At 44.3% G+C, this 25,116-nt stretch overlaps 1 protein-coding gene across 9 annotated transcripts in view; it reads right to left on the bottom strand.

Moving 5' to 3' along the window:
- The window catches only part of SLAMF6 (SLAM family member 6), a 35,845-nt gene extending 18,357 nt beyond the window's left edge, over positions 1–17,488 (bottom strand). For all 9 annotated transcript variants that reach the window (XM_082704305.1, XM_082704306.1, XM_082704308.1 and 6 more), the window contains exon 1: positions 16,980–17,488. In XM_082704305.1, coding sequence (XP_082560431.1) covers positions 16,980–17,025 — 46 coding nt within the window. In that variant the 5' untranslated portion in view covers positions 17,026–17,488. The remainder of the gene's footprint in view (positions 1–16,979) is intronic.
- Positions 17,489–25,116: the final 7,628 nt, after the last annotated feature.

Here is a 25,116-nt window from a genome sequence, read left to right as displayed (position 1 = left end):
AACAGAAGAGAAAGCCCAGAAATAAAACCAGGTTATATGGTCAGTTAATCTTCAACAAAGGAAGTAAGAATATACAATGGGAAAAAGACAGTTTCTTCAAAAAGTGATGGGAAAACTGGACAGTTACATGCAAAACAATGACACTGGACCACTTTCTTATTATACCATACACAAAAATAAACCCAAAATGGATTAAAGACCTAAATGTGAGACCTGATACCATAAAATTCCTAGAAGAAAACAAAAGCAGTAATGTCTTTGACACCAGCCATAGAAATATTTTTCTAAGTATGTCTCCTTTGGCAAGTAAAATTAAATGATTGGGGCTATACCAAAACAAAAAGCTTTTGCACAGTGAAAGACACCATCAACAAAACAAAACGACAACCTATTGAATGGGAGAAGATATTTGCAAATGACATATCTGATAAAAGATTAGTATCCAAAATCTATAAAGAACTTATACAACTCAACAGCCCCAAAACAAATAATCCAATTTTTAAATGGGCAAAAGACATGAACAGACATTTCTCCAGAGAAGACATCCAAATGGCCCACAGATACATGAAAAAATGCTCAACGTCACTCGCCATCAGGGAAATGCAAATCAAAACCACAATGAGATACCACCTCACATTTGTCAGAAGGGCTAAACTCAAAGGCACGAGAAACAAGTGTTGCTAAGATTGTGGAGAAAAAGGAGCTCTCCTGCTCTATTGGTGGGAACGCAAACGGGTGTTCCCGCTGTGGAAAACAGTATGGATATTTCAGTTCCTCAGAAAATTAAAAATAAAATTATCATATGATCCAGTCATTTCACTACTGGATATTTACATAGAGAAAATAAAAATACTAAGTCTAAAAGATATAGGCACCACTCTATCTGTTATTGCGGCATTATTCACCATAGCCATGACACAGAAGCAACCCAAGTGTCCATCCACAGATGAAGGGATTCAGATGTGGCGAATGCACACAATGGAGTATTATTCAGCTGTAAAAAAAGAATGAAATCTTACCATCTGCAACAACAGAGATGGATCTAGAGGGTATAATGCTAAGTGAAATGGGTCAGGCAGAGAAATATAAATACCATATGGTCTCACTCACATGTGGAATTTAAAGAGCAAAACAAATAAAAAAAGAGACAAACCGAAAAGCAGACTCCTAACCCTAGAGAACACACTGCTGGTTACCCAAGGGGGGGTAGGTTGGGGGGAGGGCTAACCTAGGTGAAGGGGATTAAGAATGCACTTATCCTGATGCACACGGAGTGATGTGTGCGATTGCTGAAACGCTACATTATACACCGGGAACGAATAAACACTGTATGTTAATTATACTGGAATTTTAAAAGATTGCATTAAAAGAAAGGAAAGAAGGAGGCTGCTTGCTCCTGTCTGGGGAGTCACGACTTTGGAGATTCTCCATGTTCTCTTTATTTGCTGCAAATAAAGAAGACTTCATAAGGCATCTCCAGCTAGTGTAGTCTCTCTCTATAACTCACCATGGGGCTGACCCACATGGGGCCAGTAACAAAGTCTGATGACCCAGATGGATTCTTGTCCTTTGGTGGTTCTGCCCTCTAGTTCCCTGGTTTCTGAGGAGCAGAGCAGAGGACAGTGGCATCTCGCCCTGGGCTAACCCATTCAAACTCCTGGGGACTGGCCGGGCTTGGATTCCTCAAGGGGCTTTCCCTCCTCGGTGCTTGTAACTGCCACCAGTGTTGGGACCGCCCCTGAAATCCAGTGGCCACACTGAGTGTGTTTATTCAAAATGATCGCTGCTGGCATAAGCTGGGTCGACAGCACAGGCTTTAGGGGTAAATTAGAATCACCTCACAAAGTCTGGGTCAATCGGGAAAGACAGGAAGCTGGTATCACCTGGCTCTTCAAGAGGCTTGGACGTTCCAGCCTGGTGAAACCAGAGATTTTCTTTAAAGACCAGTCCACAGGCTAAATTTGGTTGGTCCCTTTGTCAAGGACCCTGGATACTATGTTCTGATATCCGGGGCTTAGAGTCTGGGAGATTTCTAGACATCTCTGCCCTGGCTGACCTAATATCTGTGTCATATGCTTTTAGTCAATAGACCATTGCTGACTGGTTGGCTCACTCCCCTGGGGTTTGGCCTTTGTGTACCTTGTCCTTCCTTTCTCTTTCTTTACCGGCAATCTGTAAGTAGAGGTCCCCTGTTCTCTGGTTTATTTCCCTTTTTACTAACTGATAAGATAGAAATCTCAGACTCCTGGGCAGTCTCCCAACATCTTTTAAGAAGTCACTGGGGCACCTTTCTTTCTCTAGCTTTTCTCTTAAGGACAAGCCACTGGAGTCTTAAATATTCTGTGAGCAAGATGGCGTGGCATTCGCATCACCACTACTCACTGTAAGTTAGCTTTGTAGGTTAGAGGGAGACTCTAAGGAAAATTCCCAGAACATGGGACAAGTTCCATTCTGAGGGAAAGACTGTGGACTGTAACCTCCAGGACTGGAAGGTGTTTGGATACTCCCCCTGGACTTAAAAGCAAGTGATCTCCTTTTGCAACATAGCCTGACCACAACATACTGTAGAGGACTGAGAAAAATGACCAGGGAATGGAACTTTAAATTTCAATAACACATTGCAATTAAAAGTATTTTGTAGAAAGGTAAGAAAATGGGAAGGGAGCCTATATGTTCAACGCTTTATGCCACTATATTGAAATGAAGGTATACAAAGGAAATGTAAAATTTGTAAGATTAAGGTGGAACCTAAAACCTCAAAAATACTTCCCATATTAAATCTGATGAAGAACTAGTCCTTTAAGTCAGAGGACATAAAAGCTAGAAACAGTTAGCCTCAAATCCCTCTTACATTTCCAAGTCAGCCATGAAGTCGTAATAAACCTCTGCCTTATTTCCCTGGTACCCAGATCCTTAGTGACACCTAGACCCCAGTTCTGCCAACCCTGTTAGTGCCAACCCCTGGTTTCCCATTAACTGCCCCCCCCCCAAGCAGGTCCCAATATCTCCTCCCTTACTAGATAGGACTACTAGATTAAGGACCCACTTCCAGAATATTCCATTTGGACAAGTTCCTAATGGTCACAGGCGTCTCATTAATGTCCTCTTTTCAACATCACACCTGTGCGACTGGAAGACACACCTGGGGACTACGAGCTCATCTAGTTGAATCATAAATTGGCTGCATATTTTCTATGCACAGCCCCGTCTGGGCGGACATCCAAGCTTTACCAACCATCCTCCTAAAGCCAGAAGAACAGTCGGTGGGAGTGACAAAAGCCAGAGAAGGGGCTGAAAGGGACTATCGGCCTGGGTCGTGGTCCCAGAGAGAGTGAAGAGGGAGTGCCAGGAGTTGTCCCTCAGTGGGATCCTGACTCCTTAGATGGGAGAGAGGATTTATATGGCTTTTTCTGGAGCCTGCTTTTGAAATATATGCAAGAAGTGGGTAGACCTCCTATAAATCATCCAAATTGAGGGAGATTCACCAGGGAAAAAATGCAAAATCACCAGCCTTCTCAGGCTCCAGAATTAGTCTGAGATAACCTACAAATTGGGCCCTCAAGGCACAAGATAGCCAAAGTGGTCCTTAATACCTATTTCATATCTCAAAAGCACTCCAGAAATCTGTAGAAAACTTCAAAAACTGACCATAGGTCCCCAAACTGACTCCGCTCAGCTAGCAGAAGCAGCCTTTGGGGTGTTCAATGCGGATGCGGGCGGGGTGGGGGGAGTTAGCGGGAGAGCGGTCCAGAAAGCTGAAAAGTGAGCTGCCTTCTGAAGGTGGTGCTCCAGGCCACTCGAGGTAACCCAGGGTCAGGAAGGAAGACGTTGTGGGTGACTGTCCCCGGCCCCTCTGCCAACCTGCGCCCCACCCGTGGGATCAAGAGGCGGCTGACAGAGTTGGGTTACGGTCAGGGGGCCTCCTGTAAACGGAAGGGCAATGGAGACAGAAGTGCTCACTCCACCCCCAATAGGAGGATGGGCAAAACGGAATCAGCCCAGCTGCCCCTCAGTGAAGATGGGAGGAGACGGCGCCATGGGGCTCCCTGGCCAGCTTCAAATAACCAGATCCTCCCTTCCCATGAGGAGCCCTGAGTGACCCTCTCAGTGGGGAGGAGAGTGGGTTGAATTTTTGCCCAATACTGGAGCCAGTTTCTCTGTGTTGAGCACCCAAAAGAGTAGCTTTTCTAACACAAAATGTAGTATAAAAGGAGTCTCGGGAGGAGGAGAAACTGAAAGATTTCTGGAGACTCTGACCAGCAGCATAGGGTCAAGATGACTCAAACACTCTTTTCTTTATGCACCAGAACGTCCTATTCCTCTTTTAGGAGGAGACATTTTATCCTAATTGAGAGCCTTACTCAGTTAGGAGCAGGACAGGAGAGAGATTCAAGTGTCCAGGTCCCAGGGAGCTAAAGCCACAGCTCTACTACGTGGTCTGCTAGCGTCTGCAGGAGAGAAGGCTGCACAGACTGTAAGCCAGGTTAACCCAGAGGTCTGGGCACAAGGATGAGTGAGATGTGCCCACAGTGCCACACTCGTGATGATGGAATTGAAACAGATTGATTGGGCACCTGGGTGGTTCAGTCAGTTGAGCGTCTGCCTTCAGCTCATGTCATGACCCCAAAGTCCTGGGATCAAGTCCCACATCGGGCTCCCTGCTCAGCAGGGAACTTGCTTCTCCCTCTGCCTTTTCCGCTGCTTGTGCTCTTTCTCTCTCTTTCTTTTATATAAATAAATAAAATCTTGAAAAATAAAAGAAGACAGATCGATCATTGGCCAGGGGTAAGGCAACACCCGTTAAAGCCAGAAGCTATACAAGGGAAGTTCTGGGTAATAGATTCTCAGAGCAAACGTTGATCAGGCCATGTAGATCCCCACGCAATACCTGTTAAAAAGCCAGGAACCAGGGACGCCTGGGTGGCTCAGTGAGTTAAGCCGCTGCCTTCGGCTCAGGTCATGATCCCAGGGTCCGGGGATCAAGTCCTGCATCGGGCTCCTTACTCAGCAGGGAGCCTGCCTCTCTCTCTGCCTCTGCCTGCCTCTCTGCCTGCTTGTGTGCTTTCTCTCTCTCTCTTTCTGACAAATAAATAAATAAAATCTTAAAAAAGAAAGAAAGAAAGAAAGAAAGCCAGGGACCAAGGAACAGATTTGTTCAAGGTCTCCAAGCTATTGATGAGTCTATTTGAGACTTATATCCTGTAATACCTGATCTATATACCCTATCCGCCAATTTGCCAAGTGATAGTACATATTACACTGTGTTAGATTTAAAGAAGGCCTTTTTCTACTTCCCACTAGATTCTGAATCCCAAGAATTTTTTGCTTTGAGTGGGAAGACCTCGCCCCCCACCCCCAAGAAAACAATACTGCTGGACTGGTTTATCTTGGGGATTTAAAAAAATTCCCCCACTATCTCTGTAAAAATCCTAGAACAAGCTTTAAACGAGTTAACTCTAGAAGAGAGCTCTCAGACCATGCATAGATGTATTCTAATAGCCAGCCTCACTCAAGATATTCTGAACAAAAATAAGTATATTTATGTTAAATGTCTTGTTTAGCAAGGGGTATAAGGTATCAAAAGAAAAAGCTCAAATTTCTAAAGAAACTGTAAAATGCTTGGGGCTCATTATTTCTAAGGCGGCGGAGCGGGTGGCAACAAGGTTTTCCTCAAGAGAGAAAAAGCAGTATGTCCGGCAGCTCCACCAAGAACCCGCAAGCAATGTTGTGGGGTTTGGGGAATGGCTGGGTTTTGCACACCTGTGTTCCTAACTTTGGGCTAACCGTGAAACGCTTTTATGGTCAGCTTCAGGGACATGAGACCAACCTGTCTGAGCGGGATAAAGCATGGGATCAAGAGTTCACTAGACTTAAAGCCCCTCTTTCAGAAGGGGGATAAGAAGAAGTGGTAACAAGAAGTGGCTAGGGGGCTGTTAACCCAAATGCTGGGGCGCCTGGAGAGAACAGTAGTTTATTTCTCTAAACAGCTGGACGTGGTGGCCAGCGGTCGGACTCCCTGCCTGAGGGCTGCGGCGGCCACATGCTTTTCGATCAAAGAGGCAGAGAAAAACTACAAGTCAGCCTATTAGTCGGGACCCCATGCCCGGCCTCTGGTCTCTTGGAAGCCGAGAGGCCTCTGGGGCTGTCCTAACGGAGACTACTGCGATGGCCATGCTGCTAGAAGCCCCCCTCAGGGACAGCTGAAACCATGTCACACTTCCAACCCAGCCACCCTACTTCCTGATCTTCATCCACGCACACCCCACAGTCGCCCAGAAGTAAAGGGTCAAGTATGCTCTAGTCTCAGAGATCTCCAAAGTGGAGCCCTGTCCAGTGCCCAGGAAGGCTGATTTGCAGGCGGTGGCGGTTTCATAGAGAATGGGCAGGACAGGCATGTTGTGTGGTTTCGTCCCTCAACACTCTGGTGGAGGCTCAGAGGCTGGCCCCGGGCAGACATGATTGTGCAAAGCAGAGCTTTAGAATTGGGTCAAGATCGAGTGCTACCTATTCATACTGATTCTAAATACACCTTCTCTGTAACCTACGCTCATGGAGCCATATGGAAAGGAAGAGGGTTCTTAAATGCTGGAAATAAAGAAATCAGATACGGCAAAGAAATCCAAACAGGCTGTTAGAAGCAGGGCACAAGCCACCAAAGGTGGCAGTGGGTCATTCACTGTAAGGGCCACCAGGAAGGAAATTCAGAAGTGATACAGGGAGGTTGTTTGGCTGACACAGGCATGGAAAGGCCTAGATCAGGGGAGAATTTGCTGAGGCCATTAATCTCTCCCTTGCCACTTTATCAGTCCATCCCAACCTACTCCTGTGATGAAACAAAAGAGGCAGCAAAAATGGGCTCCCTGTAGTCCCTGATAATCAGAGACTGGATGACAAAAGAGCAGTGGGAAAGTCCGGGCACCTGGCAAACTGTATGGGGTGGGGGTGGGGTCCTAAGAGTGCACGTGATCCAACTCCTTACGGCCAAGAAGCTTTATGCCTATGTAAGCTTTAGCAAAGATTACAGACATTCGGGGGATGAGAAAGGTTATTAAAAATAGCAAACCGGTGTGTCTACTGTCAGACAAATAAGCGATAATGGGTCGGCTTTCGTCTCAAAGGTTATTTCTGGGGTAGTCAGAGCTTTGGACATCAAATGGAGGCTGTACTCTGTGCCTGGAGACCTCAGTCCTCTAGAAAGTCAGGGGAAACTAAAAGAACCCCTTGGGAAAGATCCGGTGAAGTTGTGTCCAGAAACACAGCAAAACTGTTTAAAATTATTACTGATAGCTCCCACCAAGGTAAGAGCTGCCCCAAAGGGTAAACCAAAATCAGGCCCGTTCAAAGCAACTTACGGGAAGCTCTTTCCTAAGGTCTCTCACTCCTCCTCACCACCAAACCCAGAGGGTTCTCTGCCCATTAAATATATAATTAATAGCATTAATAATTTATCATAATTTATAATAATAATTACTAATTAAGCCTCCAATTAATCTCCAACACAATCCTTGGGACTTTCCCCTTCACCTACCTACTGAAATCAGGGTTCACCCGACCAACCTGGCACTGGGTGTACCTCCAAACTTGGAAAAGTGGGTCACTCCGGGATTAAGCACACCCAATAAGCACGGGGACCCACCTAGTGCTGTTGGCCATGCATTCCCCTGTAAAATGAAAAGGAATGGTGCCTTGGATCCCCGACTCTGGAGTGGAAAGGTCACCGGCACTCAAGAGACCAGGTGCTCCAAGCAACAGATGACAACAAGCACACCCGTGAGCCACTCTCTGGTCTGAGACTTCTGTTCCAGGGACATGCAGAAAAGTAAAACCCCAGTGGGCAGGACGCTCAGATCTGAACTACAGTAATTTCAGTCCACACTGTGCTAACCGCTGTGCAGCTTTGCTGCCTTTGAGAGCTTAACCCATTTCCCCTATGACTGCTCAGTAAGACATGCAGCCGCTCATTGCTAATACATGGTGGTTTTCAATCCTCTTGACCCTGCTCACCAGTCTCCAGAGGCCGGGTACCATGTTTTAGCCCTTAAGATCTTAGTGTGAACACTTTCCTGATATTGTTTATTGTCATAGAAGCTCTAGGAACATCTCAGGCTACAGACACACTAGGGCACCTTGGGATTGGAACTCCCAAGGGAAACTAAGTAAACTCATAGCAGAAGGAGCTAAACCAAAAGCTGTGGGATTTGTCACCAGTGCCCACAGACTGAAACTGGACGGCTTCTGTACCATCCAGTCCAGAGGGACCCGAATGTAATTTTTGTCACTTCAAGAAATAACTTTACCCAATGGGAATTCAAATGGAAGATACATTTAACACCAATTCATATATTAGTAACTTATACACTTATTATCAAGTATGACTTCATTAAAGTGCAAAGTAGTCTCTTCCGATCTCAACCCAACTTTTGGCCTCCCTTATGTCTCGTTCCCATGACTACCAGCCGCACGCCTAAAGAGACTAGGGAAAATTTACTGCAGATGGTTTTCCAGGAAATGGATAAAATTGAAAGGCAATATATGTCAAATGTAGCATAAACACCAATAGGGCCCAGAATTTACTCTGGGAAGGCTGCCTCAGGCATTACCGAAACCACGGTTGTAAATCCCTGATCTGACTTAGTAATTTTATGATCTTAAAAATTTCAGTTTGAAGCACAAGTTGACATGGCCATGCTCATTGGTATATTATTTTCTCAGTAAGGGCATATGTGAGAAAGAGTATGTCTTTCTCGGATGCTGTCTCCCTAGTTCGTGTTTGTAACACCAGTGATTATATAAGGTGTGAAAGTCAACTTGGTTATTTTTCTGTAATGCATTTTAAGAACTGATGACACAATGAGGAAAGGACTGTTTTTACACAAAACAATATTAAATCCACCTGTGATGAGGTGAAATAGTGAGGCTCTAAGAATTTTACAAAATAATAATTTAGAAATTGTAAATGCTTTTATTCAGACGGCAAAAAGGGCATCAGTTCTCCTCATTTGCTGGAATCACTGTTCTTACAAATAACAGCGTCTACTGATGAGCCTGATTAAGAATGAGTAAAAAGAATTAATTGGAAAACTGGAACGAAAAATAAGATGCAATTTGGGATGATTCCGGTTGAAACCAGAATACAAAATGATGAAGACCAGATCAGTTTGACACAGGGGACAGCGGTACTGCTATCTGGCTAAGGAGAATAAGGAATGTTCCTGACCAGTGTTTTCCAAGTGCCCTGTGCAGGGGACCTGGGTGGCGTCAGAAGCTGGCTGAGAGTGAGGCGGGCGCCTGGGGAGTACAGCTCCACTCTGGACCTCGAGATGTTACTTCTGTCTGTTTTACCATACATTGAGAATGTGTGAATATCCTTTTTTTTCAAGGCTTCAATATGTTTTTTTTTAAAAAGTCCTGAAAAACCATATATATATATATTAGCATATGTGTGTGTGTGTATACTTTTTCCAAGCACACCAAGAGAGTGGAAATCAGGACATCCGAGACCAAAACTTTTAACATTAAATTATTAGAGGGGACTACCTAAGATAGGAATATACACAGTACTTAGCACACAAGTCCTTTAATAAAATGTTACTGAATCTATTCTAAAAATGTCCTGTTTGGGCAGCAACCTCTTTGACCTCAGCCGCAACAACTTCTTCCTAGGAATATAGCCAAAGGCAAGGGAAGCAAGGGCAAAAATGAACTGTTGGGATTTCATTAAGATTAAAGCTTTTGTACAGCAAAGGAAACAGTTAACAAAACCAAAAGACAACTGATAGAATGGAAGAAGATATTTGCAAATGACATATCAGATAAAGGGCTAGTGTCCAGAATCTATGAAGAGCTTAGCAAACTCAACACCCAAAGAACAAATAATCCAATCAAGAAATGGGCAGAGGACATGAACAGACATTTCTGCAAAGAAGACATCCAGATGGCCAACAGACACATGAAAAAGTGCTCCATATCACTCGGCATCAGGGAAATACAAATCAAAACCACAATAAGATACCACCTCACACTAGTCAGAATGGCTAAAATTAACAAGTCAAGAAATGACAGATGCTGGCGAGGATGCGGAGAATGGGGAACCCTCCTACATTGTTGGTGGGAATGCAAGCTGGTGCAGCCACTCTGGAAAACAGCGTGGAGGTTCCTCAAAAAGCTGAAAATAGAGCTACCCTATGACCCAGCGATTGCACTACTGGGTATTTACCCTAAAGATACAAATGTAGTGATCCAAAGGGGCACGTGCACCCAAATGTTTATAGCAGCAATGTCTACAGTAGCCAAACTATGGAAAGAACCTAGATGTCCATCAACAGATGAATGGATAAAGATGTGAGATATATATATATATATATATATATATATATTATGCAGCCATCAAAAGAAATGAAACCTTGCCATTTGTGATGACATGGATGGAACTAGAAGGTGTTATTCTTAGCAAAATAAGTCAATCAGAGAAAGACAACTATCATATGATCTCCCTGATATGAGGAAGTGGAGATGCAACATGGGAGCTTGGGGGGTTGGAAAAGAAAAAATGAAAGAAGGTGGGATTGGGAGGGAGACAAAGCATAAAAGACTCAATTTCACAAAACAGGCTGAGGATTGTTGGGGGGAGGGGGGGTTGGGAGACAGTGGTGGCGTTATGGACATTGGGGAGGGTATGTGCTATGGTGAGTGCTATGAAATGTGTAAGCCTGGTGATTCACAGACCTGTACCCCTGGGGATAAAAATACATTATATTTTTATAAAAGAATTAAAAAATTAATTAAAAAAGATTTTAAAAAATGTCCTGTTTGCTAGTAGTATGTTCTGAAGGATAAAAATCAGGAAAAAAAAAATCTACTCTAAAAAAAAGGATGTAGTGGGAGCTTGGGTGGCTCAGTCGTTAAGCATCTGCCTTCAGCTCAGGCCATGATTCCAGGGTCCTGGGATCGAGCCCCAAATTGGGCTCACTGCTCAGGAAGAAGCTTGCTTCTCCCTCTCCCACTCTCCCTGGTGTGTTTCCTCTCTCACTGTGTCTCTCTCTGTCGAATAAATAAATAAAATCTTTTTTTTTTTTAAGATTTTATTTATTTATTCGACAGAGAGAGATCACAAGTAGGCAGAGAGGCAGGCAGAGATTGAGAGGAGGAAGCAGGCTTCCCACCAAGGAGAGAGCCTGATGCGGGGCTCAATGCCAGGACCCTGGGATCATGACCTGAGCCGAAGGCAGAGGCTTTAACCCTCTGAGCCACCCAGGCGCCCCAATAAATAAAATCTTTTAATAAAAATTTTAAAAAAGGATGTAAGGTCCACTCTATCCTAATGCTGCCATTAGAATTTTTTTTTTAAGTTATAACAGGTTTTATGCTTAATGCATACATTTTGGGCTTAGGAAATAACACATATTTACAAGGCAAAATTTGATTTTGATTAACACATAAAAGTATGGAACACTTCAGGAATTTGCACATCATCTTTGAGCAGGGGCCATGCTCATCTTCCCTGTATGTGCTGTCGAAGAGAGCACTAATGTAAGTTTTTTTATGGGCTCCCTGAATTCCTCTAAAAATTCTCCTTCCAGGGGTCCCTGGGTGACTCAGTGGGCTGAGCGTCTGACTCTCGGTTTCAGCTCAGGTCATGATCTCAGGGTTGTGGGACTGAGCCCAGAGTCAGGCTCTGTGCTCAGTGGGGAGCCTGCTTGAGCTTTTCTCTTCCTCTCCCTCTGCCCCTCGCATTCATGGCTGCACTCTTTCAAATAAATACATAAATTTTTAAAAATAAAGGAAAATAAAAAATTTCCTTCCCTCGTTGTATGGCTGAGTCATTCCCATTGAGAAATTCTCTGTGTAAATCTTACCCTCATTGTTAATGATACTGGGAGAAGAGGGGTGTGAGACCTATGTTGCACCTCAGCACCAGAGGCCTGCTTGTGGGTATACCCCTGAAACAGCCACAGCCCCTCTTACTGTCAAGGTCACTGAGGATTGCTGTCCAAGAGAAGCTCATCGGTGCCATTGAAGGGCTGCGAAAGCACTACAAGGACATAGGAAAGTCAATGGAAGGCAAGGACAAGACTGACCAAGCCTAAGGGGTGCTGGAGACAGACCTATTTATGTAATCAGGCCCCTGGAAAGGCAGCCTCAGGTCCAAGCCATTACACAGTCTTGTGGAGCGGACCTTTGTTGTCTCCTGCATGCAAGGGTGTCCCCCAGCTGGGGCCCCGAACTGCTTCACTGGTTTAACTCAGTGCAGCTCCCTGAGCCTGTGCATCCAGGATGTGCTTTTATTGGTGGGTCACCTCACCACCGGCTCCCAAGGACACATCTCCAGTTGGGATTCTTATCTCCCCACGTCTCGCTGATGCTCATGTGTCTGTTGACGATGACCAGCTCACTGGACAATGTACCGTAGGCTTCGTGAGTCCCGTGTGAATGATCTTCCATAATCCTACTCAACCTTCATTGGTAAAAGAGAGCCTTGGGACTGATTCTGGCCAGCACTGGACTGACCATCAGATTAACCGCCCCTTGGGAGGTTTTATATCATGAAGCCACCCTAAAGAATTGGCACAACAGAAATATTGGATAGAAATACAGGCAGTGCCCTCAAGAATTTAAAAGTTGTCCTTGACTCCTTAGCTAATGTAGTGTGTGATAATAGACCAGCTCTGAACTACTTGTTAGCAGAAGGAGGGGGCATCTGTGTAGAAACTAATACATCACGTTGTACCTGCGGGTGAAGTAGAAGTGAATATTAAAAAACTCTGATCAGGAGTCCTGACTGCATACCTTCAACCAGAGAAAGATCTCCCAGTTAAGACTGACCAACTATCAAACGGCATAACCCAGTATCACAGATTTCCTCTCTTTCCTGCGGCCACTAATAATCCTGCCACTCATCACTTCTCGGACCTGCATACCCACCAGTTTGGTACAGTTTGTGACCGAGCATGTGGAAGCCATACAGTTGCAGATGGTGATAACACAAGGGTATGAAGAGCTCAGAGCTGAGCCCAGTGACCCACATATCTCCGACTAGCTGGAAAGAGCTCCACTGAGCCCCCAGAGGATGCCCGCATCCAGCAGGAAGTAGCTACAAAAGACGATCTCTTTTCCCATTCACCTCAAGAATGAGAAGCTGGAGGACGGATTTTGTCACCAGAGAGACCTCCTAGACTCAGGAAACTTCTAGAAGCTCCTGCCCAACTGTGAATTTTATCTTTTAGAAACTAATTAATTAATTGCTGGAACAGGAAAAGAAACCTTTTGAATACCAACTCCAGGACAGTGACCATCGCCATCAGCATCATCAGAAAGTAAGTGCTCTTAAGAATTCATAAGATAGGATGCCTGGGTGGCTCAGTTGGTTGAGCGACTGCCTTCAGCTCAGGTCATGATCCTGGAGTCCTGGGATGGAGTCCTGCATTGGACTCCCTGCTCCGCTGGGAGTCTGCTTCTCCTTCTGACACTCCCCCTCTCTCGCTCACTCACTCTCATTCTCTCCCTCTCTCAAATATACAAATAAAATCTTTAAAAAAAGAATTAGTAAGGGCTGGAGAAAGTAGAACCCTATATACTGCTGGTCGGAATACAAACCGGACCAGCCACTGTAGAAAATTATTTAGTGATTCCTCAGATTAATCCTAGAATTATTGTATGACGCAGAATCGGATCACAATTGAAAACAGGTGCTCAAGCAAATACCTGCATGAAAATCCTCATTTACAAGGGCCAAAAGGTAGAAATACCCAAGTGCTCATCTCTGTAGATGAGTGGGTCAATAAAATCTGCTACATGTATACAATGGAATGTTACTGAACAATAAGAAGAAATGAAAGGCTGGTACATGGTACGGTATGAATGAACCTTGTAAACATTATACGACGTGGAAGAAGTCAGACAGAAAGATCTCATATCTTACTATTTCACTGATATGAAATGTCCAGTATAGGTAAACCCACAGAGACAAAAAGCTCGTTGGTATTTGCCAGGGGGGCGTGGGGCTTGGGGGAAGGGGCAAGCGGGAAATCACTGCTTAATGGACATCCAGTCATCTTTCGAGGTGTTACAATGGTTTGGGATGATAAAGGAGGTTGCACACCACCGTGAACGTACCAAATGCTACTGAATTATACACTTGAGAGTTATTTTATGTTTTGTGAATTTTACCTTCATGGAAGAAAGAAAGAAAAGCTGCCTGCCCACGGAGGCCCCGCTGAGGGTAGACGGAGCCTGGGAGGCTGGAGGTCACATGGGGACAGACGGCGGTCACATGGGGACAGACGGCGGACTCTGAGAGCTGGAAAGGCACGGCCGTCCCTGAGGGTAATGTCAAAATGCAAAACAACTCTTTGCCCGTGGTGAGCAATGACAATGAGCAATGATAATTCCTGGCAGCTGTGCACGGTTGGTAAGAGAAGTTGCTCAAGGGCTGGGAGCCATCTCTGAGCAGGAAAGTCTTCAAGTTTTGGACTCAGGAGACCTCAGAATCACAGGGCCAGCTCCCATGTATTGGCTCTACCTACGCCAGCGACCACTTCTCTCCGGAGCATCCGCATACCTGTATCTGCTTCTGGCAAACATAAGCAAAGACTCAGTCCCTATTTCTCCCTCCCTTCAGCCGCAACATGACTAAAGTCCCACGAAATCTAGAGCCTTGCCACTCATGGTGTGGCCCACGGAGCCTCACTGGGGTTACCAGAGAACCTCATATAAATGCAGAGTGTTTGTCTGCGTTCAGAATCAGTATTATACGATTCCCTAGGAACCTGTATGCCTATCAATGTTTGGTAAGTTCTCATCTAGAAAGAACAAAATGGAGAAACGAGTGAAATTCATTTTCTCGAGGGCACAAAGATGCCCGATTTTAGTTATACCTACTGGGATTATTTCCTAACATGGTTTATCTTTTCAGTGAACTTTAAAAAAAAGTAGCAAGTCACAGTGTCTGACCAACTGGAAAGTAGGTTGATGGTATGAGTCACCTTCCTTCACGCGTCTTTTCAAAATTGACTTGATTTGTGCCAGATCTTTGCCACAACAGATTTCTTTTCCTTCCTCAAACTTTTCCCAGCAGCGGGCTTTTGCACACTTCTGGCCCCACGCAAAGTAGATACCCCTGTTTTTCTGTTTCATGACAACCTGCTGATTTTCTTCCCAGTGTCACATTTTATATGCATTATAGCTGCATGTAAACCGAGTAGCACAGCCAGGTGATTCTGAGCACCGACTCTGGAGCAGGGCTCCCTGACGTCCGACCTTGGCAACCTTCGCTCCTCTCCTGGGCTCCAGAACACCAGCAAGTGCATTCACAAGTGTTTCTTTTTCTACAGGGCCCACGGCGCTACCCCAGCCCATAACCGTGTGACACAGAGTAAGTTACTTAAGGGTCCTGTGCCTGCTTTCCTCTTCCCTGGATCTATTTCACAGGGTCTTTACAAGAGGTATTGATGGAAATGGGGAGGAGCAGGGGAATTTTAACCTGAGGATACTCAGCATATTGCATTTTAGGGTGGGTTCAATTTTGCAAGGAGGGAAAAGTGCAGCAAAGATGCAGGGCTTTGCTCTCGGGCCAGGGAGCGGCTCTCGACTATACAAACAAATTCTCCCTCTTTTCTGCGTCTTACACATACTGCCCAGGGCTCTGTCTTCCTTGAACTTTCTCCTTAGCTTTGTTTATCAGTTCGGTGCCATGACTTCCAAGCCTCCAGCCCCTAGTCCTCAATTTCCAGCTGCTCTTCGGAAATCTTCTCATGGATATTGATGTCTTAAAATCAGCAGGTCCTGAACTAGGCTCCCCTTCTCCATGGCGGCTCCCTCCTCCGCTCCCCGTTGTCACCCAACTTCGCCACCGTTGGTTACTCTGTCTGAAATTTCCCTGCCCCTTCCACGGCACTTCATACCCTCTTTCTCTGCTCGACTTAGTTGTCCTTTATCTCTGTGCAATTTGCCATTTCACTCATTCGTTTCCCCTGCTCAAATGTGAACTCCACAAGGAGGGAAGGTTTTGCCTGCTTTGATCCTGGTACGTCCCCGGAACGTGGAAAACCAGCGCGTTCCCCTCACTCCTGCTGCCAAGTCACTCCAGTTCATTCTACGTCTGTGTGATGCTCTCACTTCTGTCTTTTGGTTGTCACTATTTCTCAAAACTTTTGCAACTATTTCAAGAGTTTGCCACCTGCTGGCTAATGAAATTTGGACAAGTTATTTAAATCATCTTGGCTCCTCAAAGTGGGTCAATACAGTTCCAACTCACAGGCCTGTCCTGGGGCTTATGCATATATTGTGTGTGCAGCACTTAGCCCAGGGCCTGGAACAGAGTCCCTTCCTGTTTTCCAAGTAGCAGACAGCAGGGAACCAGGAGGCAGGATCAGCTCCTGTTCCTTTCTCTGTGGCACGTACAGTCCTGCTGGGCTGCCTAGACCCTGATTTGCATCAGAGGAAGGGAGATGTCTTTTTTTACAGTGAGCAGAAACGAATACGACTATTTCTAGGTCTTCATTATGCCCAGAAATTCTGGCTACACGGAGCCATAGGTTTTCAGTCTTTTTGATGAGGACAGTGAGGTTCAGGCACACTCAGTAACCTACCTAAGGTTCCAGAGCAAGACAGCAGCTAATTTGGGAGGAGAACTCACTCTCCTCATCCTAGTACTCTTTCTTCCAGAACATGATGGTTGTAAACGCCACATTGTCTGGTCTTAGAAACAGCTCACCTCCCGTGCTCCGCAGAGACCCCCTCACAGCCCCACGCAGGTGAAGCCGTGAACTCTGAAGGAACTTGGGCACTTAGTGTGCCAAGTTGAGAGGAGGTGGCACTTTCTCGGGCACCACCAAGAACCTCCCCGCCCTACCCCCCACCCGGCCCCGGTCCACAGCAGACAGACAGACAGACACACAATACGCATAAGTGATTCAGATTGAGCAAGCAGCACAGAACGCGGGAGTCCGTCCGTGGCTACGCCAGTCTGCTGCGGCATTTACCTGGGCTGGAGAAGACAAGCACGAGGGGCGGGAGCAGCCAGAACATGCCGTCGGCGGCAGGGGCTGGTGCCGGTGGCCTCCGATGCCTGGCATCTGCCCTTCAGTGCTCTGTCACAGATTGAAATTGGTTCTCACGAAGACTTCCCCTTCCTCTGAGAGGTGTGGTAAGCCCTCTTCCTGCATACTGCATTCCCGATTTTATTGCTATTCTGCTCACTTTTTCTTCTGAGCATAGGGCAAAGATCTGAAGAATGAAATGTAAATTGGCATTTTCATTTTTCATCTAGATCCTTTTTTCATTTTTCGGTATTTTTTAAAAAATTGTGGTGAAATGGCCTAAGTGACATGTGGTGAGGTTGTAAGCTGAAAGTTACTGTTGTAGGGACACCTGGGTGGCTCAGATGGTTGAGTGTCTGTCTTTGGCTCTCAGGTCACGATCTCCGGGTCGTGGGGTCGAGCCCCACGTCGGGAGTCTGCCTGTCCCCCGACCCCTGCCATGCTCATTCTCTTTCTCTCTCTCTCTCTCAAGTGAATAAATAAAATCTCAAAAAAAAAAAAAGTTCCTGTTTTAACCGTTCAATTCAGGGGTGTTAATTACACTCACGGTGTTGTGTAACCACCAACATCACAATCATACCTTGCACTCCACTTTACGGAGTGTTGCAGACATGCTGCTTTTTACAAGTTGAAGCTTTTAGGAACCCTGGGTCGAGCAAGTCTACTGGCGCCATTTCCCCAACACTTACTTGCTTTGTGCCAAGTTTTGGCACTTCTCGCAATATTTCGAATATTTTTATTATTATATTTTTATGAGGATCTGTGATTACTGATCTTTGATGTCACTATTTTTTTTAAGATTTTTATTTATTTATTTGAGAGAGAGAGAACATGAAAGGGGGGAGAGGCAGAGGGAGAAGCAGGCTCCCGGCTCAGTGGGGAGCCCTACTCGGGGGCTCGATCTCAGGACCCCGGGATCATGACCTGAGCTGAAGGTAGAGGCTTTAACCCGCTGAGCCACCCAGGCGCCCCTCTTGGCAAAACTTTAACGAATGAGGGGTTGCTCCTTACAGATGAGCAGAGGAAAAAACCTTTTTTTTTGGGAGATGGATTCTATGCCTGGTGAGGGTGCTGTGAAGATTGTCAAAATGGCAACAAAGGGTTTAGAATATGATGTAGACATAGTTGGGTAAAATGTTATCAAAGGGCATCACCTAATACAGAGAAACCATTCCTGTGGCAAACTTTAGTATGGTCTTCTTTTGAGAAATTCCCACAACCGCACCCAAGCTTCAGTCACCACTGCCCCGATCAGTCAGCAGTCCCCAACATCGAGGCAAGATCCCCCACCAGCAAAAAAGATTGCTACTTTCTGAGAACTCAGCCTTTTTTTAGCAGTAAAACATCTTAAGAGTCTTATTGTATCTGATATATGAGTGTTAAGAGATAAAGAGATAGGATTTCATGTTTCCATTGCTCAGATTTAAAGATGCTGGTGTAAGGGTGTTTGCAGGAGAAAAGAATTAGGTCTCCACTCACAGAGGAGCAGAGATCACGAGAGTCAAGGAGTGGAGAAAGAGAGAGTGCACCTGGAATGATGTCATTTGTCTCTGGGTATAAATGTCCCTCATGCTTGAAAGACACACTCATGAACTCCCCACAGATGTAAGCCATGGCAGTCCTGTTCCCCACTTACCTAGAATTTGGTAAGTGACATTATTGGCCACTCCCCAGCTCTGGAATTTTTAAAGATTTTATTTATTTATTTGACAGACAGAGATCACAAGTAGGCAGAGAGGCAGGCAGAGAGAGAGGAGGAAGCAGGCTCCCCGCCGAGCAGAGAGCCCGATGCGAGACTCCATCCTAGGACCCCGAGATCATGATCTGAGCTGAAGGCAGAGGCTTAACCCACTGAGCCACCCAGGCGCCCCTCAAATAAATAAATAATCTTTAAAAAAAATCAAACTAGTATTACTAGTTTCGGGTGTAAAACACAATGATTCAACATTTATAGGCATTTTGAAATGCTCACCACTATAAGTATAGTTACTGCCTGTCATCGTACAAGGTTACCACAATTTATTGACGATATTTCTTCTTTTTAAAGTGTATTTGAGAGAGAGGGAGAGAGAGAGAGAGAGAGCACAAGTGAGAAAGGAGCAGAGGAAGAGGGAGAAGGAGAGAGGAGAACTTCCCACTGAGTGCAGAGCCGGAGGCAGGGCTTGATCCCACGACATTGAGACAATAACCTGAGCCAAAATCGAGAGTCGGACGCTCTGCTGGCTGAGCCGCACGGACGTCCCACTGGTATTTCTTGTGTTGTACTTTCACCCCCATGACTTGTTTTGTAACTGGAAGTTTGTATGTCTTGGTCTCTTCCCCTATTTCACTCATGCCCCTACCCCCTTCCCTCCGGCAACCACCAGTTTGTTCTCTGTATGTATCAGCCTGTTTTTGTTTGTTTGTTTGTTTTTTAGAGTGCGTGTGTAAGTGAAATCATCTAGTATTTATCCCTCCCTGCCTGACTTATTTCACTGAGCCTAATACCGTCTTGGTTATTCATCTTCTTGCAAATGGCAAGATTTCCTTCGTCTCTATGGTGGAGTCATCGTCCATTACATCTCTCGTATTTTTTATCCATTCATCTGTCAGTGGATGCTCACTTCTGTATCCTGGATATAGTAAGTAATTCTGCAATAAGTGTGGAAATGCATATATCTTGTTAAATTAGTGTTTTCATTTCCTTTGGATCAATATCCAGAAGTGGAACATCCTGATCATATGGTAGTTCTCTTCTCGATTTTTTTAGGAACTCCAAACTGTTTTCCATGGTGGCTGCACCAGTCCACACTCCCACCAAGTCATGAGGGTTCCCTTTTCTCCGCATCCTCACCAATACTTGCTATTTCTTGTCTTTTTGATACTAGCCACTCTGACTGATGTGAGGCGACATCTATTGTGGTTTTGATTTGCTTTTCCCTGCTAATTAGTGATGTTGACCATCTCTTCATGTGCCCAATGGCTATCTGTATGTCTTCTTCAGAGAAATGTCTAGCTGGGTTCTCGTCTCATTTTTAATTTATTTGACAGACAGAGATCACAAGTAGGCAGAGAGGCAGGCAGAGAGAGAGGAAGGGAAGCAGGCTCCCTGCCGAGCAGAGAGCCCGATGCGGGGCTCGATCCCAGGACCCTGGGATCATGACCTGAGCAGGAAGCAGAGGCTTAACCCACTGAGCTACCCAGGCACCCCTCGTCTCATTTTTAAATTGGATTTATTTTTTGGGGGGGAGGTATAGAGTGTTATGAGCTCTTTGTTTTGTTACAAAGTATTTTTAAATGAAGGTGTGTGTTTTTGAGACATATTGCCATTGCACACTTAATAGACTACAATTTGGTATCAACGTAACTTTAAAAAAATTTACTTATTTATTTGAGGGGGGGTGCATGTGTGTGAACGGGGGGAGGGGCTGAGAGAGTGGGAGAAAGAGAATCTCCAGCAGATTCCCCGCTGAACAGGGAGCCCAACTCAAGGCTCAGTCCCATGACCCTGAGATCATGACCTGAGCTGAAATCAAGAGTCAGACGCTTAACTGACTGAGCCACCTAGGTGCCCCACTATAAACATAAGGTTTATATGCACTTGGAAACCAAAAAATTCACTTGACTTGCTTTATTGCGATATTTACTTTATTGCAGTGCTCTGGAGGTACACTTACAATGTCTCTGAGATATGCCCGTATCTACTTCCAAAATGATTTCATTACCTGTGATACTGTGATTCATGAGAAATATATATTTGGTCACTCATTTCTTATATATATTTGGTCTTTGTCCAGCGTTTCTGTCTCACAGCTTCCATGACCCTTGGAATTTCCTCAGTGCTTTGATATTCATGGGAATATCTTTTGTTATAATATTTGGTCTCTTGTCCTCAGTTCCTAAAAATCTCTTCAGAGCCTTAAAAGAGAAATGGGTGTCTTGTTCATAACAAACCTTTTCAATCACAACCGGATTTATGTTAATGAGTGGCTTTTGGACTTCACCTTAAGATGAAGGCTGGTTGCCAGGGGAACCAACCATGTGATTAGAGGGTTGGAAATTTTAATTCCACTTCCTGACCTTCTGGGAGGGGAGGGGGCTGGGGGTTGAATCAGTTGCCAATGGTCAGTGAATTTTTCAGTCATGCCTACATAACAAAATCTCCATGAAAACACAAAAGAGGGTTCAGAGAACTTCTGGGTTGGTGACCATGTGGAGATTTGGGAGAACGGTGACCTCAGAGAGGACATGGAAGCTCCTTGCCCTTTCCCATACCTTGACCTGTGCATCGCTTCCATTTGGCTGTTCCTGAGTCACACCCTTTTATAATAAACTGGTAATCTAGTAAATGAAGAGTTTCCTTGAATTCTGCGGGCTGCTCTAGCAAAGTAATTGAACCTAAGGAGGTGTTGTAGGAACTTTCAGTCTATAGCCCATGGGCCAGAAGCCCTGACGGTAACCTGCATTTGTGACTGGCATCTGGAATGGGGGTGCAGGGAAGACTTGTGGGACTAAACACTTAATTTGTAGAACCTGATGTTATCTCCAGGTAGAGGGTTTCAGAATTCAGTTGAATTATAGGACACCCAACTGGTGCTGGAAAATTCCTTGTTTGTTTGGATACCCACCCCCTACCAGAGCACACAGTGGGATTGGGTGGAGAAGGTTTTATTATCCCCAAAAGACTCTCTATAACCGTTAACCAATGTATCCCTATTTCTCCTTTCCTTCAGCCTCTAGTAACCTAATCTACTTTCTCTCTCTCTAACTTTGCTAATTCTAGATACCTCTTATAAGTGGAATTATACCATATTTGCCCTTTAGTTTCTGTTTTATTTTAATAGCATAATGTTTTCAAGGTATATCCATATTATAGGATGTATCAGAATTTCACTCTATTTTTTATGGCTAAATAACATTCCATTGTTTTTATATAGCACGTTTTCTTTATTCATTCATCTATATGTGGACTCTGGAGTGTTTCCACTTTTTGCATATCGTGAATAATTTTACAATGAACATTGGAGCACATGTATCTGTTTGAAGCCCTGCTTTTGATTCCCTTGGGTAGATACCTAGGATTGGAATTGCTGGGTCATATGAAATTCTGTGGTTAGCTTTTTGAGGACCCACTAAATTATTCCCCATTGTGACTGCACCATTTTACATTTGTACCAGCAACGTGTGAACATTCCAGGTTCTGTACATCTGTCGGTTTTTTTTTTTTTTTTGATAACAAAAAATTTGATAGCAACATTTGTCATTTTGTTTTTTTGATAATAGTCATCCTCATCTATGTTAAGTAGCATCTCATTGGTGGTTTTGATTTGCATTTCTTCAATGATTAGTGATGCTGAGCATCTTTTCATGTGCTTATGGGTCATTTGTTTATCTTCTTTGGAGAAATACCTATTCAAGTCCTTTGCCCCTTCTAAAATTTGTTTGTTTGGGTTTTATTGTGGGTTTTATTGTGCTATTGTAGGAGTTCTCTATAATTTCATTTAGTAATGTTTTATAATTTTCTGTGTTTAAGATTTTTTACCTCCTGGTTAATTTTATTCCTAAGTATTTAATTCTTTTTAATGTTATTGTAAGTGGAATTGTTTTCACAATTCCATTTGTATGGTTCATTGTTAGTGTATGAAAACAGCTCTGTTTTGTGTGTTCATTTTGTGTATTGCTATTTTGCTTAACTCATTTATTAGCTCTAATAGTTTTTTTTTTTTTTTAAGATTTTGATTTCTTTATTTGACAGAGAAAGAGATCACAAGTAGGCAGAGAGGCAGGCAGAGGGAGAGGGGGAAGCAGGCTCCCCGCTGAGCAGAGAGCCCAACGTGGGGCTTGATTCCAGGACCCTGAGACCATGACCTGAGCTGAAGGCAGAGGCTTAACCCACTGAGCCACCCAGGCACCCCTGGTAGTTTTTTTTATTAAGATTTTATTTATTTATTTGACAGACAGAGATCACAAGTAGGCAGAGAGGCAGGCAGAGCAGGCAGAAGCAGGCTCTCTGCTCAGCAGGGTTCAATTCCAGAACCCTGGGATCATGATCTGAGTTGAAGGCAGATGCTTTTTAACCCACTGAGCCATCCAGGCACCCTCTACTGGTGTGTGTGTGTGTGTGTGTGTGTGTGTGTGTGTATGATTTTTAGGGTTTTTTATATATAAGATCATGTCATCTATGAACAGAGATCATTTCACTTCTTCTTTTCCAATTTGGATACCTTTTATTTCTTTTTCTTGCCTAATTGCTCTGGCTAGAACTTCAAATACTATGTTGAATAGAAATGGTAAAAACTAACATCCTTGATTTCTTCCTTATCTTAGGGCGAAAGCTTTTAGTTTTTTACCTTTGAGTATAATATTAGCTGTGACTTTTTCATATATGGCCTATTATGGGGCTGAATTATAGGTTTGTGACTTAGGGATACAATTAGTCATTTCGGTGGAAGCCAAGAATAGACATGGAGTTATCCAGGAATGACCTGGGGAGGACTCTCTTCTCTGAATGGTATAGACCTCTGTGAATTGCACGGGAGACTGGCAAGGCTTTTGGGGATTTTGTACCAGCAGAAATGCTGTCAGCTTGGACTGAAGGAGACAGGGACAGGACTAGATGAAGGACGGCCACGGTATTTCTGGAATTCTACAGGACAGACCAATGAAGTTATCCAGTGACAAAAGTGTGTTATCCTTCCAGAAAAGAGAAAAAAGGCAGGGCTGATACTACCACTATGGGCCCTAGGGCACAGCTCAGGGGTCAGGACTGCTTTCAGTTACAGAGGGGTGGGACCATTGGTGAAGGTGGAGAGGATGAACCTCGTTGTCCCAGAAGGCAGGGCCACCCAGGGGGACCAAAGAGCAGAGCATAGAGCCAAAGAAGATTACTCCCATGTCTTAAAATCTAATAAAATCTGCCTTGCTACGTTTTAGACTTGCTTGGGACTTGTGACCCCTTTTCTTTTTTCTATATAATTATATTAGCTTCAGGTATACAACATGACTCCGTATTTGTATATAATGGGAAATAATGGCCACAACAAGTCTAGTTATCATTGGTCACCATACACAGTTACAATTTTTTTCTTGTGTTGAGAACTTTTAAGATTTATTCTTAGCAACTTTCAAATATGCAATACAGTATTATTAACTACAGTTTCCCTAAGTACATCCCCATGACTTCTTTATTTTGTAACTGGAAGTTTTTGTCTTTTGAGCTTCTCCCACTTCACGCTCTCCTCATGCTCCCACCCCAACCCCAACAACCACTAGTTTGTTATCTATATCCATGAGTATTGTCATAATTTCAAAGTCTGTTAACATCATAATTTGTTTGTTTGTTGTGTTTTAGATTCCACATATAAGGGAAATCACAGCGACATCATTGGTCCTTGAGGGCGTTATGCTAAATGAAATAAGTTAGACAGAGAAGGACAAACTCCATGTGATTTCGCTTATGTATGGAAATGAAAAAAACAAAACAAAAAATGTGACTCCTTTTTTCTCTTTCTCCCTTGGGAGTGGGCGTGTCTATCCTTTGTTTGTCTCACCATTATATTGGGAAAGCACATAGCTTGTCCAGTTTTACAGATTCACGACTGGAGTTAAATATTCCCTCAGGATAAATCATACCTTGAGATTCCCACCTACCTGATTTAGATGATATTTAAATGAGATTTTGGATTAAGAATTGATATTGGAATGGGTTAAGACTTTGGGGCTATTGGGACAGAGTAAACACATTTTACTTGTTAAAAGGACAGGGATTTGGGGGGATGCAGAAGGCAGAATGTTATAGGTTGAAATGTGTCTTTCCAAAATCTATATGTTGAAGTCCTAACCCCCAGTATCTCAGAATGTGACTGTATTTAGAGATAAGGTATTTAAAGAGGTAACTAAGTTAAAATAAGGTCATATGGGTTGGCCCTAATTCGATAAGCTTGATGTCTTTATAAGAAGAAGAGATTAGAACACAGACCTGCACAGAGAGACCGTGGGAAGACACAGGGAGAAGAAAGCAACCTGCAAGCCAGTGAGCGAGGCGCGAGGCCTCACAATAACCTGACCTTGCTGACATCTTAATTGCAGACTTCTAGCCTCT

The sequence above is a fragment of the Mustela nivalis genome, assembly GCF_964662115.1.
Source record: "Mustela nivalis genome assembly, chromosome: 16".
NCBI classification, from domain to species: domain Eukaryota; kingdom Metazoa; phylum Chordata; class Mammalia; order Carnivora; family Mustelidae; genus Mustela; species Mustela nivalis.
This window is presented reverse-complemented; position numbering and strand designations above follow the sequence as displayed.